Source organism: Papaver somniferum, unplaced genomic scaffold (assembly GCF_003573695.1).
Source record: "Papaver somniferum cultivar HN1 unplaced genomic scaffold, ASM357369v1 unplaced-scaffold_139, whole genome shotgun sequence".
NCBI classification, from domain to species: Eukaryota; Viridiplantae; Streptophyta; class Magnoliopsida; order Ranunculales; family Papaveraceae; genus Papaver; species Papaver somniferum.
Window position 1 is genome coordinate 1,762,570 of NW_020623156.1, and position 14,182 is coordinate 1,776,751.

Here is a 14,182-nt window from a genome sequence, read left to right on the forward strand (position 1 = left end):
GAGTTTCAGTTAGGATCAAACTCTTCTGGAAATACAAAATATTGCACAAACGTACAACGAAAACTACCAAAATTCTCAAGAATGGACAGTCGTCGACATGGTGGCCCGTGTACCACCATGGTCGGACTTGGACGGTATACTTGGCCACCATGGCAGGCCGCTCCCACGATTCTTAATCCAATTTTGGATAATCCTCCATATTTTGGTGGATCCTCTTTCCACCAGTTGGATAATCCTTCATAAACCGCATAGTCGGTCTCTCCACTACCAATGGCCGGTCCTCATACCCATTGTTTTTTCGGTCTCCCTACCTTGGACAGTCCCCCATCCTCTGGATTCAGGATTTCCTAAAATTAGGCTTTCAGACTTGATAATAATTCTGTTCGAGTCTGAGTATTAATAGTTTTCATATTGATCCAACTATCAATATTTTAATTAGTATTTAATGTTCGGTCTTGTTGCCAACATTTATATTGCTCGATTGTGCAAGAAAAAACATGAAATTGGAGGACCATCCACTTGGTCGACCATCTAATAAATCTTTGGATTATCCAATACTATATACCAATACTCTACTTCAACTCTGTCATTCTAAAACTCATGAGATGGTGGATGAAGAATGTGTATTCTATAATAACTCAACAATATCTGATTTCCCGTCCAATACTTGACATATCAGAGAAGGTCATGATCCATCAATCTCATTAAAACGATATATCCAAAACAGGAGTATCATTGATGCATCATTTGGCATAATAATATGTCACAATTCATCATACTAGATGTCTATGCATCGCTGTCCCAACATCCACCTATTTCTCAATTCATCATATCATATCACATTCGACAATTATGCTCGACTCATCAAGGCTAAGACTCACGGTCTATCCAAGTAAACAATTGACCAATTAAATGCACGTCTTCCTTGAAGACTTCACATACATGAGACGCCAATCATGTCACAAGAGGGGATATTCACTAGGGTTTTCGTCTGGTGGCCTACAATACATGCGATGTAACATTACATCTACGTTAAGAAATATGAGTAAGTCGTGCTCGAAGTTGAAGGAGTAAGAAAAGTATTGGATGGACAATAAACCAAGTCTCCCACACAATATAGAACTAGTTCAACCACGATTTTCCACTTCCCTATTCTCCCACCCCTCTTCAACCGTCACACTTATTGGAGATCAATGTGCTACCTAATCATGCAATATAAATAGGTTTATCAACCTATGGTAACTCATATTTATTTGGTCGAATTTTATCTGAAAAGAACTCAATCAATTTGTTAGAGCATTGTTCGGTCGAACTCGCAAGCGTTGCTATCTCAAGCTTGTTTGCCAAGTTTAGTTGTCAAAACTATAAGTCTTAATTTCTAGTCTACTTATATCCATGTCTCGGATTAGGATAGAATGTATAGTTGGGCTTTAGACTTCACGGCGTTCATCGATTGAAGACGAAGAACTACTAAGGGTAGCTTGTGGAAAGTCATCAACAAACGTATGTGGAGACTTGAACTCATCTATCACTAAGAAGTTTATTTCTATTTTATCTCCTATTGGGACAAAAGTCGTATAACTATATAGACTTTATATTATACACATTTGATATTTCGAGCTGAGTTTAACTCACTTATGTCTTTCTTGAAATATGTGTTGGTAAGCTTTCGCTTTAACCAAGTTCATCTTTTATTATTGACGAAAGTCAAAAGATGATCATGTAAAAATCGCCTGGTAACATCTTATATGATTTGTGTGAGACAATTATTTGATGTAGACTCGGAATGTTTCGTATTGATCAGTTAATCACTTGAAATTTGCTCTGAAGCTAATAGTTTGTGTGAGACATCTATTCTCGTCTTCCAATAATGTTTCAATGATTAAAATGGAGTTTAGGACAATTAACCTTTGATTGGATATAGCACAGTATGCGTACTTGTATGCTAACTGTTGCAAGTATATTCAAGTCCGGGAATTTAGTATGCATACTCGTACGTGTACAGTTTCAACATTTTAAGTCCTGGAACTATAGTATGCATACCCGTATGCGTACTGATCTCAACTGAGATTGGTCATGAACGACAGTATGCGTACCCGTTTTCATACTGGCGAACAAGACCAAGTCCGGGAACTTAGGTATGCGTACCCGTTTGCATACCTGAGTGGGTTAATCTCTAAAATCGGATAATTATGTTTACATACTCATGAAAAAATACATTTATATAATAAGGAATGTAATCTTTGCAAACCATGGCTATAATGTTCATGAATTGATTCGAGTGAATCAAAATCGATTTTGCTTCAATTATGCCTTATATATTTCTATGAGAATATAAACAATTGAACAACTCTATAACTAGTTTCATTTGAACTAGATGTGATTAAGATGAACAAGGTTGATATGAAAGTTTTCATATGACTAACTTCGGTTAACTATTGTTGATCCAACCAAGAGTACACGTTTAGATACGGTTACACATATCTAAATGAAGGTACATTTTACATGTGTGAAACAAGCTAAGACAATCTAACGGTTGAAAGATATTATCTTGAATCTAATCAGGTTTTTATCAAACGGTGAATATTGAATTCTTTGTTACCAAGGTAACATTCATTGCAAACCCTAATTTGAAGACTATATAAAGGAGAACTCTAGCAAGTGGGAAACCTAATCCCCACACCTCCTGCGTGATACTAGTTGCGACTAGAGTAGATTCTCCTTTAACCTAGGTTTTTCCTAAAATCTTTATAGATTAACGACTTGAAGACTTCATTGTTCTTTAAGATTTTCTATGTAGTTGCGTTTTCTGCTCTTACTTTGTTCTATCATATTGAGTACTATCTTCTCTAAGATTTGCTCGAGATTTAATCTCCGATAGGTAAGATAAAAAGTAATCACAAAGCTCTTCGTCTCATTCTTTGTGATTCCACAATATCTTGTTTCGCTACCATACAATTAAGATTATTATGAGGTGATTAATACTACTAGGATGTTCTTCGGGAATATAAGTTCGGTGTATCATCAATTGGTTCCTATTCACCTTGATTTATCAAAAGATGGAACAAAAACTCGTAGGTATTTCTGTGGGAGACGGATTTATCTATTCAATAAACTTTTATGTGTGAGACAGATTTGTTTATCAAGTCTTCGACTTTGGGTCGTAGCAACTCTTGGTTGCGGGTGAGATCAGCTAAGCAAGTGCGTAGAGTCCTGCTGGGATTCATAGGCGTAAGGAACGGGACTGTACCTTAATCAATGTGAGATTAGTTAGGGCTCAACTACATTCCAGTCCGAAGTTAACTTATAGTAGGCTAGAGTCTGTAGCGGCTTAATACAGTGTGGTGTTCAAAACTGGACTAAGTCCCGGGTTTTTCTGCATTTGCGGTTTCCTCGTTAATATTTGAGGGAAGTTATCATTTTTGAGCAAGTTAGTAATTTAGGAAAAGAAAATATATATTCGCATATATTTTGGGCTGAAATGTCATATTTATTTTAAATTTTAATACCTTCCGTGCAAACTTTTTTTCTTCTAATTTTTCACATTTTTATTTTGGAATAATAGGGAAAGCGGAAGGATAGATAATTGTATATACATGTACAAAGCATCCTAATTAATCCTTATAAAAATCATAAGATACTAATACGAAATGTGTGAGCCTAACCAGATTTTGAGGATATATTAGAGGCCAACTATATTGTCACTAGAAGCAATAATAATTAAATTAGATAAACCTTTTTTTTAAAATATTTTTTTATCAAACATTAACATCATAGTATAAGTAATTGACTCATCATGATAGAAGATAAATGTTACAGCGCGTGCCATTACATCACGAGTTATTTCTAGTAGAACACGCTCTAACCAACTAACTAATGACTAGGATATGAGTCCCTTTAGTGTTTTGAGAAATCCTTATATGAGGTTTCAAAAACTCGGAGAACCTCTTTTTTTGAGGCCTAAAGTAAGGGCTTCTCTAATATGACAAAAACGGGTCACCAGTTAGCAACTAAGAAAACCCTAATCTACAATATTTTTATAACGGCTATATAACATTCAGTTAGTATTAATAATATTTTATCTAAAGATCAGATTAATGAGTCATTTTTACATAGTGATAAAAATCAGCTAAGTGTACTATTTTAGTGGGAAAAAAAAAGAGAGAGAATGGTCTAGAGATTTTTTTCGATCTAAAATCCTAGATTGCGATTCACCCAACCGATATCATTTTTTTCCTCAAAATTGGTGAAAGTATACAAATACTTAACAACTTAGGACCCTAGTTAGCAATTCGGGATTCGGCAAACGTACGGAACGGCAAACGTACGAGTATTATACGGTTTTGTAAAATCCAGATTCGGTCCAAAATTCGGTCAACGGGACGTGATTCGTCAGTAATTCGGAACGGCATACGTACGTGTATAATTCGATTTATAAATGTGAGTTCGGCTCTGAAAATTCGGTATCTATATATAACAAATAATTTGTATTTATAAGGTCATAGACCAATTTTTATGCATATGTGTGAGTTATTTAAAGAAAAAATAAACTTAATATGATGATATTAATAATATATACAACATTAGTTATCCAAGAGGACGTCGTATGGTGGTTTAGATGCTTGGTTAGTGAGTTTGAGATCTCTCTCACCTTCACCTTCAAATCTCTTCAGTCGTTTTTGTTTCATAAAAATTACAACACGTCTAATATTCGGTCGTGTATGCTCGGAAGGCAGTAAAGCCCAAAAAGTGGAGTCTTTGAAAAGTAAAAACTAAAGAATTTATGGCGAATTAAGCGGACGTATCATTCGGAATACGTAAAATTCTTGAACGGTTCGCGAATAATCCGGGAATGCCACGTAATACGCGACTTGGGTTCGGAGTTGCAAACGTACACGAATAAGACGGTAAAATTCGTGATACGGAAAAATTCGCGAATGATTCGCGAATCATTCGGGAACTTACTAACTAGGCTTAGGACAGGAACCTATCTGTAACACCACATGCGATTTTCCCCCTTTTTTTTTTTTTGATTTATGGTCATAATTCTTAGTTTCCTAGCCCTAACAATTCCAAAAAACAAGTTTTCAATTAGGAAATTAAGAATACTTAACTATAAATAGTTCTGCAGACCTAATTTTTTCAACTGATGGATTATCATTAATTCTATCTATTTGCTTATCCCACATCTTAAGCAAAGATTCCAGTCGACGGCTATAAATTTTTCCAATCGGCGATAAATGGAAGATGATGAAACCCCTCCATTATCAACTAAAAATAAGGGAGAACTGTTTAATCATTAGGAATCCATGTGAAACCCCTCTCCCAGGTTTCTTTTTTTTACACACCCTTCACTAGTTTCCTACCTGCGGCCACAATAAGAGTGTAACAACACAAATTTCTATTTTCTTGCGAGTTTTAACGGCTATAAATTTCGGGATCACATCTAGATTCTTCCAAAATTCGGAACCGTTAGATATTTTTCCTCCTTAAAAGACAGAAGGAGAACAATATCGCAGGCAAATAGAGTAATAGTTCCTCCACTCTCGAAGAAAATTAGGGTTTCCTCTGTTCAAATCACAAGATTGAGTTGTAAGGTACGTAATATGATTCCTCTTCTTTATGTTTGTATCCTATATACCTTAAACCTTGATGTCAGTTATCCCAACTTTTCCAAAACCCAAGATCGTATGTTTTAAGGTTTCGTTTTGCGAACTTTTTAGAATTTAAAATTTGGTATAAATTTTGCATATTTCGAACCCTAGATTATTGATTCTGTACTCATATATGATAGGGAACAAAGGGTTTTAATGAATTTTATAACGTTATACTAGAGAATAGTTGAGGCAAAATTGGGTTGTTTTTGTTTTGTGTCGAAAAACCCAATTTTTCATGGTAGAATTGGATTGTTTATGCTGATTTGGGGGTTCTGTGGAAGGGTCGTAAAAATCAGTAGTTTCAAAGGAGATTTCAGTTTTGAATTATGTGGAGGATTGGTTGAAAAATTAGGTTTTTGTGAAATTTTTGGATATTTTACTTTTCAATGTTCTGGTAGTGTTATGAATGTGAAGTCTGATTTGGATTCCTACTGTTACAGGAAGTGATGTCGGAATATGAGAATGTTGTTGTTGGGAACCTGAAGCTTAAAGGGAAAGCACTCGATGTGAAGGCGGGAGGGTTAAAGAAGAAAAAGAAACAAAAGAAGGTGCATTATGAACGAATTGCTGAAATGAAAGAAAGTGAGCTCTCAACAGGTTGGTGAACACTTCTTACTCATAGCTACTTATTTATTACGTTTTTCAGTCATTATAGAGGTACAATACTTTTTTCTTTGTTGTCCGACTAAAAATTCAACTAAAAACAATTTAACTAAGACAACACCGGAACAATCACAAATAGGGACCCTTGCATCAAAGAGAATAGCCAACTAAAACTTTAATGTGTAGGCATTAGCGTCCCGTCACTTGTGTCCGCCACTAGCTAACTCGAGGTTGTATAGTGATTACAACAGTTAGGTATTGAATCACTATACGTGTATGACGACAGTCAGGCCTGCAGATCTGTGTATTGTCCAACTCACTGTCCTGCACCTCAGATTGACACATTTGTATATCTCTGGTATAGAATATCAATGAAATTGAGGAATGCTTGCACTATTACATGTTGATATCCAGTATCCACTATTGAATTTGAGACTTATCTACTACTTTTCCTGTGAAACCTGACCTTTAGAGTTGTTGTCTTTCCTACACCAAATTGCGTCCAAAACAGTCTTTCACATGCTGAACTTTGGGATATGGCTTTTAGAAGTCTCTGTCTTAGTAATTACTTTATAATTGTAAGGATAGTGGTTGCTCTATGAGTTGTATCATTCGGATACAGACTGGGGATGTTGGTGAAGGTAACTTATTTAATCTTGGATGCCCTTTAGTGTTAGGGAATGAAAAAGTATTAGTAAGAAGGAATCATTGTCTCGAAAAGGTTGGAGTGTAGACTCTGGAACTAAGTAGAAGCATTATTCACGTGGACTTAACTGAATATGAGACTTTCAGGTTATAAAAAGCTTTGTAGTGTAGGTGATACTGTATATTTCAGCTCTGGAGATGGATGTGATACCTTTTATTTTGTGTGTACATCATCTGACATGCATATTACCTGAGAGGAGCTGGTGCACCCTTAAAAACCTAAAGAAACATTCCTCCATACAAACCCCCTGCGTTTCATAAGACACATTCGACCCTGCCCCTTTCATTCTTATCTCACACTCACCAGAAAGTGTAGAATTCTTTTTCTTTTAAATGAGTCTTACCTTTGGAATCTCATTTTTCAAAGATTACCCTATAATTTCCATTGAAACAAAAGTAGCCAACAACCCTACCTCTTTAACATCTTTGCTTTTGTTTCTTGCAAGAATTTCATAACAATAAAAAAATGATAGCAATAATAATCCACTAATTGGATTTAATATCTGGGATTAGCGTCCTGTCACTTGTGTTCGCCACTTGCTTACTGCTTGAGAAAGTTATTTTAACATAATATATTATTTGAGGTCTTGATTGATGGGCATACACAAGTCACAACAGAGGTTCCACAAGTTACTTGAATTTTGTTTAGCAGAGGAAGTTTTCAATATCAGTGAATTTGAGTAATGCTTGCGCTATTACATATTTACATCTACTATTAGATCGGAGAGTTACCAACTACTTTTCCTGTGAAACCTGACCTACAGAGACGTTGTCTTTCATACAAAATTTCATGCCTTTCACATGGCGAACTTTGGGATATGGCTTTTAGCTGTTTCCGTCTTAGTAATTGCTTTATAATAATAAGTATAGTGGTTGCACTATGAGTTTAAATACCGAAGGTAAATTATAAATTGTGGATGCTCTGCAGTGTTATGGAATGAGAAAGGTAATTCATTGCCTCGGAAAACGTTGGAGTCTAGACTCTGAAACCTAGTAGAATCATCATACATGCGGATTTAAGTGAATATGAGGCTTTCACACTATAAAAAACTTAAAGATTGCTGGTGTTCTTGATATTTGGCTCTTGAAAATGGACGTGCTCCCTTTATTTTCGGTATATGCGTTATTTGATGGATGATGGACTTAGTAGTGGAAACTGTAAAATTTGCTTTAAACTGGATATGTAACTTTAACCATTATCTGAAACAGCATTTTAAAACAAAAGCCAATCTTTTAATAAGATAAAATTGGATGTGCTGTGCTTATAACTGAAATGAATGGCTTGGTTTGTAATATTTGTTCTTGATTTTGTCATCTTTTTTTGCTGTTTGCCAAAGTTTACTTTAAGGACCACCAGAACAGAATTATGTAGGGTGGAATCTCTGGAGGACTTTGTTTCTCAAATAGTGACATGATTGATGAAGCCTTTGATGTTCTTACTGGTTCCTTTGTTTTATCTTTTGTCATCCTTATCCTCATCTAAACTTTTATGGTGATACTAGGTAGTGGAGGCACTGGATTGTCCGCAGATGCTGTTGAGGAGGATGCAAACGAGACCAATGAGTTAGGACAGAAAGAGCGTCCTGCTAGTATCAATGATCATCTCACACCAGCTGAGAGGCGCTATATTGAGCAAAGGGAAAGAATCGATGTCCGCAGGCTGGCAAAGACTTCAAACAAATCTCACCGTGATCGCATTCAAGACTTCAATCAGTATCTGGCAAACATGAGTGAGCACTACGACATTCCTAAAGTTGGTCCCGGCTAAGAACTCTGCAGAGAACCTCATCTGTGTAAAGACAGTGATATTACTGTTAGAACTCTTGGTCTTGATAACATTACACTACTTTTTTCTATGATGTTTACACTTCATTTCTTTGGTTGGCGAACTTCATGCATCTCTTAGATGGCTAGTCCATGTTGGTTGGCTTGTTTATGGTATGATAAAACTCCTCCATATGAAAATGTTTATGTACCATAATGGACTAGTGGACTGTAAGTGAACACCAATGATGTTGTAGATTTCAAACTATTGACTTAGCATTAATTGTGGTAATTATGAAGTCATTTTTTGCCTATCCTGATCCTGAGAGTCGATTGCTGTTGCATTTCACTAAAAAGAGGGGCATGCATTGTCATTTTCAAGAACAAAGTGTTGCAGGGTAGCATGTCCCATCTCCCATGTCTTTTGCCAAGTTTGGGCATTCTGCCAATGCACAAACTGTTGAGATGAGCCATTGCATTATTTAGAAAAGTTTAAAATTCGGTTTCTCTTCTCTTTCTTTTATCAAAGTGCGTAAAAGATAAAGCTGCAGTAATCGACATTATTTAGTTGCGTTTGATTAGATTCTCTTTGTCTTTGTAGTGATCTTGAGTAGTTATGTGATACCACCATATAAATTATAAACGTGAAATTCATTTTCATGCAAGAGATCCACATACTTGAAAGTTGATGGCTTGATGCCCTGTAGGGTGTACAAGGGGCGTGCATATTCACGTATTCAAGGAGATAGGGATCTGTGTCACCTATCTTATCTTTAGCATATTCACAGTGTGCCCGTAATTAAGCTCGTTGGTTGGGTTCGCTTTCCAAGAAAATAAACCACCACTACCAAGTTGATTTAAAGTTAATCAGGAGGACCAAGTTATCTTCAGCGGGAGTCAATTTTTCCAACAATAAAACTAGTGAGCCCACTGGTCTTCAAAATAGTTGCTTTTTTATAAGCCCTTCAATGTGAAGCACTGATGCGAGCCTGCCTTTTAAAAAGAATCTTGTTTCAAGGTATACTAATTCTTTTTTTTTTTGAGGTATACAAAATACTTACTCTTAGGCCTATTCCTATGCACATGGTAAAAAAAACCTGTTTGGCATACCAGGTGGCATGGCAAACCAATTGTGCTAATATGAAAAATCACTGAGCGACGGACTTTTTAGCGAGCGATATTGTCTATAACGCTATCGATAAAGACTATATCGCCAGCAATAAAGACTATATCGCCAACGGCTAGTTCTTCATCGCTTATAAATAAGTAATTTTCAAATGCAAAACTTACCCCAAATTTTTTTACACAAGAAAATTTCTCTCTTTCTCAATCTAATTAATCTTTTGCTATTTCTCCTTATGGCACAATTTTAAACCCAACTTGATTTGGCAATGTAACTTGATTTTTCGGGAGTAGTGCTTGAAGGTGCCGTTAAGAAGATATGTGATAGTTATAAAGAAATAAGTAAGAAGCAAAGAAGTCTCCAAGTTTTGGATATCAACCAAGTCAAAACCGCAACTAAGAAAAGGCAAAGAAAAATTCAAGGCAAGGAAAATCAAGACAAAACAAATTTGAAGTCAAAGAAGAAAATAAACAAAGGAGACTCCATTCATGAGCGCATTGATTGGAAATTTGGTGAAATGAAGAAGATTGACAAGATGAAGAACATTGTCCCAAATTTTTATTTTTAAAGTCTATATTTCAAATTATTATTGTCTAGTTTTATGTCTTGTAAAATGACTATTTAATGATTATATCGAAATTTAATGAATTTGAAAATTTGACGAGTAATGTTGAAAATTAAGCTTAATTCTATTCTTAATCCAATCTTACATTTTAATTAGAGATATATTTAATAGTTTAAACAAATATTAAAACCTAATACTTAGACAATTATGAAATTAAAACATAAGAACTTAAGTAGACAATCGAGAAATTAAAACGTAAATATTGGACAATATTTGGGCAAATATTATAAAATCTCGAAACAATTTTCAAATTGGAAGTCTTTTTCGTAGATGCGACGATATTCCGCACGACACCTACATCAAAGTTCCATCATAGTTACACCATCCGCACACGACACCTTTGTTGAAATTCCATCATGGATTCACCATTCCTCAAATTTGGACCTTCTTGATGAAGTAAAGCAACAAACCTAGTAAATTCCTTATTGATTATACTGAAGCGTTGAATCAACTCTGAAACATCACGATTGTTGAGATTCATTGCTTGTTCTTGAAATTTCCCATAAATCATTTTCCATAATGTTTCGAGATGTAATGCATTTCCGAATACAGTCTCATCAATAGAAGAAATATAATTCCTGCAAATACATCAAACTTCCGCAACAGTGAATTTTGGTTTTCGCCTTATTTGACTTTTCCTAAATTGACTTCTCCTAATTTGACTTCTCCTATTTTCACTTTGCACACTGGAACGATTAACAACTCTTTGATTTTCGGCAGCATGTTCGTTTTCTATGAACTCAGGTAAGTTCATATTATCAGCCATGCTCTCTAACGCTAGCAAAGAGTGATGAAAAGAATTGGAGATTGAGAAATTCTAAAAAGATTTAGAAATTCTGGTGTGAGTTAAAATGAGTTTGAAATTAGGTGTTTATAGAGGGAAATAATGGTAGCCGTTGGATGAAGATATGATAAGCGTTGATCAGACCAGCGAGCGATAGCATGACTAACGCTAGCGCGCTGGAATGACCAGCGAGCACTGACCTGACCATCGAGCAATGGACACTCTATTGATCGTTGGAAACTCTGTCGTGTATGCCTATATGTTATTCCTGGCATATAGGCATATGAGTTTGGCAGTTTGGCATGCCCATAGTGGGTGCATATATGGCAAAACATGATGTTTGCCATATGCATAGGAATAGGCCTTATTAGTGTCCGCTGACGAAAGGTGTCTAAAACTAGTTAAATTATTTAGAAAACTTTCATTAGTTTATTTATCTGGTTTAATTTTTTTCTATTTTTTTTCTATTTTTAAATTTTCTTACTTTTTTTCTTAAAAATTTAATTTTCTGCTCTTTTCTTCTTTAGTCGATTGGTGCTAACCCGACTAAAGTTTTTATCGTCTTCGACCAAATATAGTCTGTGATCATTTTTCTAATCCCCAAATTAGTGAAAAAGAAAAAGAAGAAGTTGAAGTAGAAATCGAACTGAGTGAAGTTGGATAGCAAGAGCCATATCTTCATTACAAGGGAATGTATAATAAAAAGTATCCAAAAATAGATACTTTATTTTCTTGTGTTTGATTTTGATATATTAGATTTAAATTGAAAAAACTAGGGTTTCGCAGTTACAGGGTAAAGTTCGGCTTACAATTGAAACGAATTGTATCAGGCAAACTACTCATTTTTCTTCATTCTGAAAGTGTTGATGAACTGTCCGACTGATAATTAAACACAAAAATGTGATCCGAACTTCACTTTGAGAAGAATAGTGCTAAGTTCGGATGTCTTATTTTTTTGCTCGAGTTAGGTTCGGCAGTTAAAGAGTAAAGCTCGGATGTGACATAACGAAGTTCGACTGATAACTTATCAGCCAAACCTAGTTACGTTTTAAAAAAGAAAAGTAGATTTGGCTGACAAGTTAGCAGGCTAACCTAGGTTAGGTTTGAGTTTGGTAAATACAGAAAAAGTATAAAAAACTTTTTTCAAAAAATAATTTTTATTCTAATAACTAAATAGAAATTAAAAATATAAATGACAAGGACATTACTCTCACTTTATTTGGAAATTTCCTTGGAACTTCAAACTAATAAAATGCTAAAGTCTTTTTTCAAGTTTAATAAAGTATCCCTACCATGACTATTTTTATTTCATTTTTAAAGAAAAAGATCGGCTAACAGCCGGTTATCTCACTTAGAAAAAATGTTAAAAATTCCTGAATTGGCAATGGCAATTTATTTCTCCTTCTCTATATTGGTTCATTTCCAAATGAAAAAAACTCATCGACTAAACATTTTTCATTGTCGATTAATTCATTGAAACTTTATCTAGTACTTTATTACATTGTTTGAATGACGTATTAGGTCAGAAAAATTCAAATTGTTGAGTTGTAGTTATACGGTCGTCATGGTATTTATTGGTCGAGCATGACGATTTTTCATATTTATTTTGAGTCGTCAAGATTGTAGGATTAATAGCGAGACTACTTTTCATAAAATTTTATTTCTGAAAATAACATTCACAGGGTCATCATGGTCTTCATCCCTAAACCTTGACGACTAGTAATGTAGTATGAATAGTCGTCAAGTTTTGAGAAGCAAAACCTTGATGATTAATAACTCCCATAAAACAAGTTTTTCTGTGAACAATTTTGTTATTGGTTGACGTCATGGTTTTGTAAAAATAAGATTAAGACTAATAGCATTTTCGACCATGACGGCTGTAAATGCGAAAAACCAATGTTTGACAGACATTGTTTCTTCCGACTAAGATTGGTCTGCATGCTTTATTGTAGTGGTCCATGCCGAATTTTCATTGATTGAATTGTGAAAGTGTTTAGTTGGTGTTCCTTTTCTCAGTGGAGCATGCAGACTTTTCATAACCCGAACTCTGAAAATATGAAATGCTACGATCATTTGATGAATTAAACCAACAAAACCATGTTCGGTTCCATCTTGAGAAGTGTTTGACTAGAATAATTTATTTTCGTTTGCGAAATTATCAAAAACCCAAAATTTTCCAAATTTTTTTCTAACAAGATTCATAACAAAATTCATAAGCTTGAATTAGTGCTAATCACTCAGAAGTAATTTGGTCATTTTTCAAAAAAAGTGGGTTAAGGGATTTTCAATTTTACTTCCTAACGGTCCAATTTTGTTTTATTAGGTATACCCCAATTAATCTGGCTGTGACTCCGTATTAATGCGGATCTCGCGAATTTCATTAATGTTTGGACTGTATATTAGAATAGTGCAAGTAACCATACGGTCCGTGACTCCATATTAATAAATCTTCGGAAAATGGGTCATTTGTCCAAATATTTTTAAATCACGGTTCAAATGGACAAGTAAAAAATAGTTTGGGTGAAATGGCCAAAAAAAAAATAGTAAGGATGAAATTGGTTTCATCCTAGCTTAAATTTAAAAAATAGCAAGGATGAAACTGGGTACATCCCGTGTAAATTAAAAATAAGAAAAAATATTTGAAAATGGGCACGATGAAACTGGTTACATCCTGCCTATTTTTACATTTTTGTCCATTTAAATATTATCAAAATTTAACTGTCCATTTCACCCAGGAATTGTTGATTTTGGTCTTTTTAACCAATTTTGTGATAAATCTTTTCTTTTATCATTTATTATGGGACAGACGGAATATCTTTTAGGTACTTTAAAGTCCTCTTTAATTATGAGTTTTTGTTTTTTAATATAGGATCATGAGTGACCAAGATAGTATCTTCACCAAATAGTGAATTTTCTCCTGC

General features: G+C 34.7%; 1 protein-coding gene across 1 annotated transcript; it reads left to right on the top strand.

Annotated features, from left to right (window-relative positions):
* Positions 1-5,230: 5,230 nt before the first annotated feature.
* On the top strand, positions 5,231-9,032 carry LOC113335148 (protein FAM32A-like). Its single transcript, XM_026581278.1, has 3 exons — positions 5,231-5,597; positions 6,098-6,254; positions 8,468-9,032. Exons 2-3 carry the CDS (start codon positions 6,104-6,106, stop codon positions 8,731-8,733), a joined length of 417 nt encoding a protein of 138 aa, XP_026437063.1. The 5' UTR covers positions 5,231-5,597; positions 6,098-6,103; the 3' UTR covers positions 8,734-9,032.
* Positions 9,033-14,182: the final 5,150 nt, after the last annotated feature.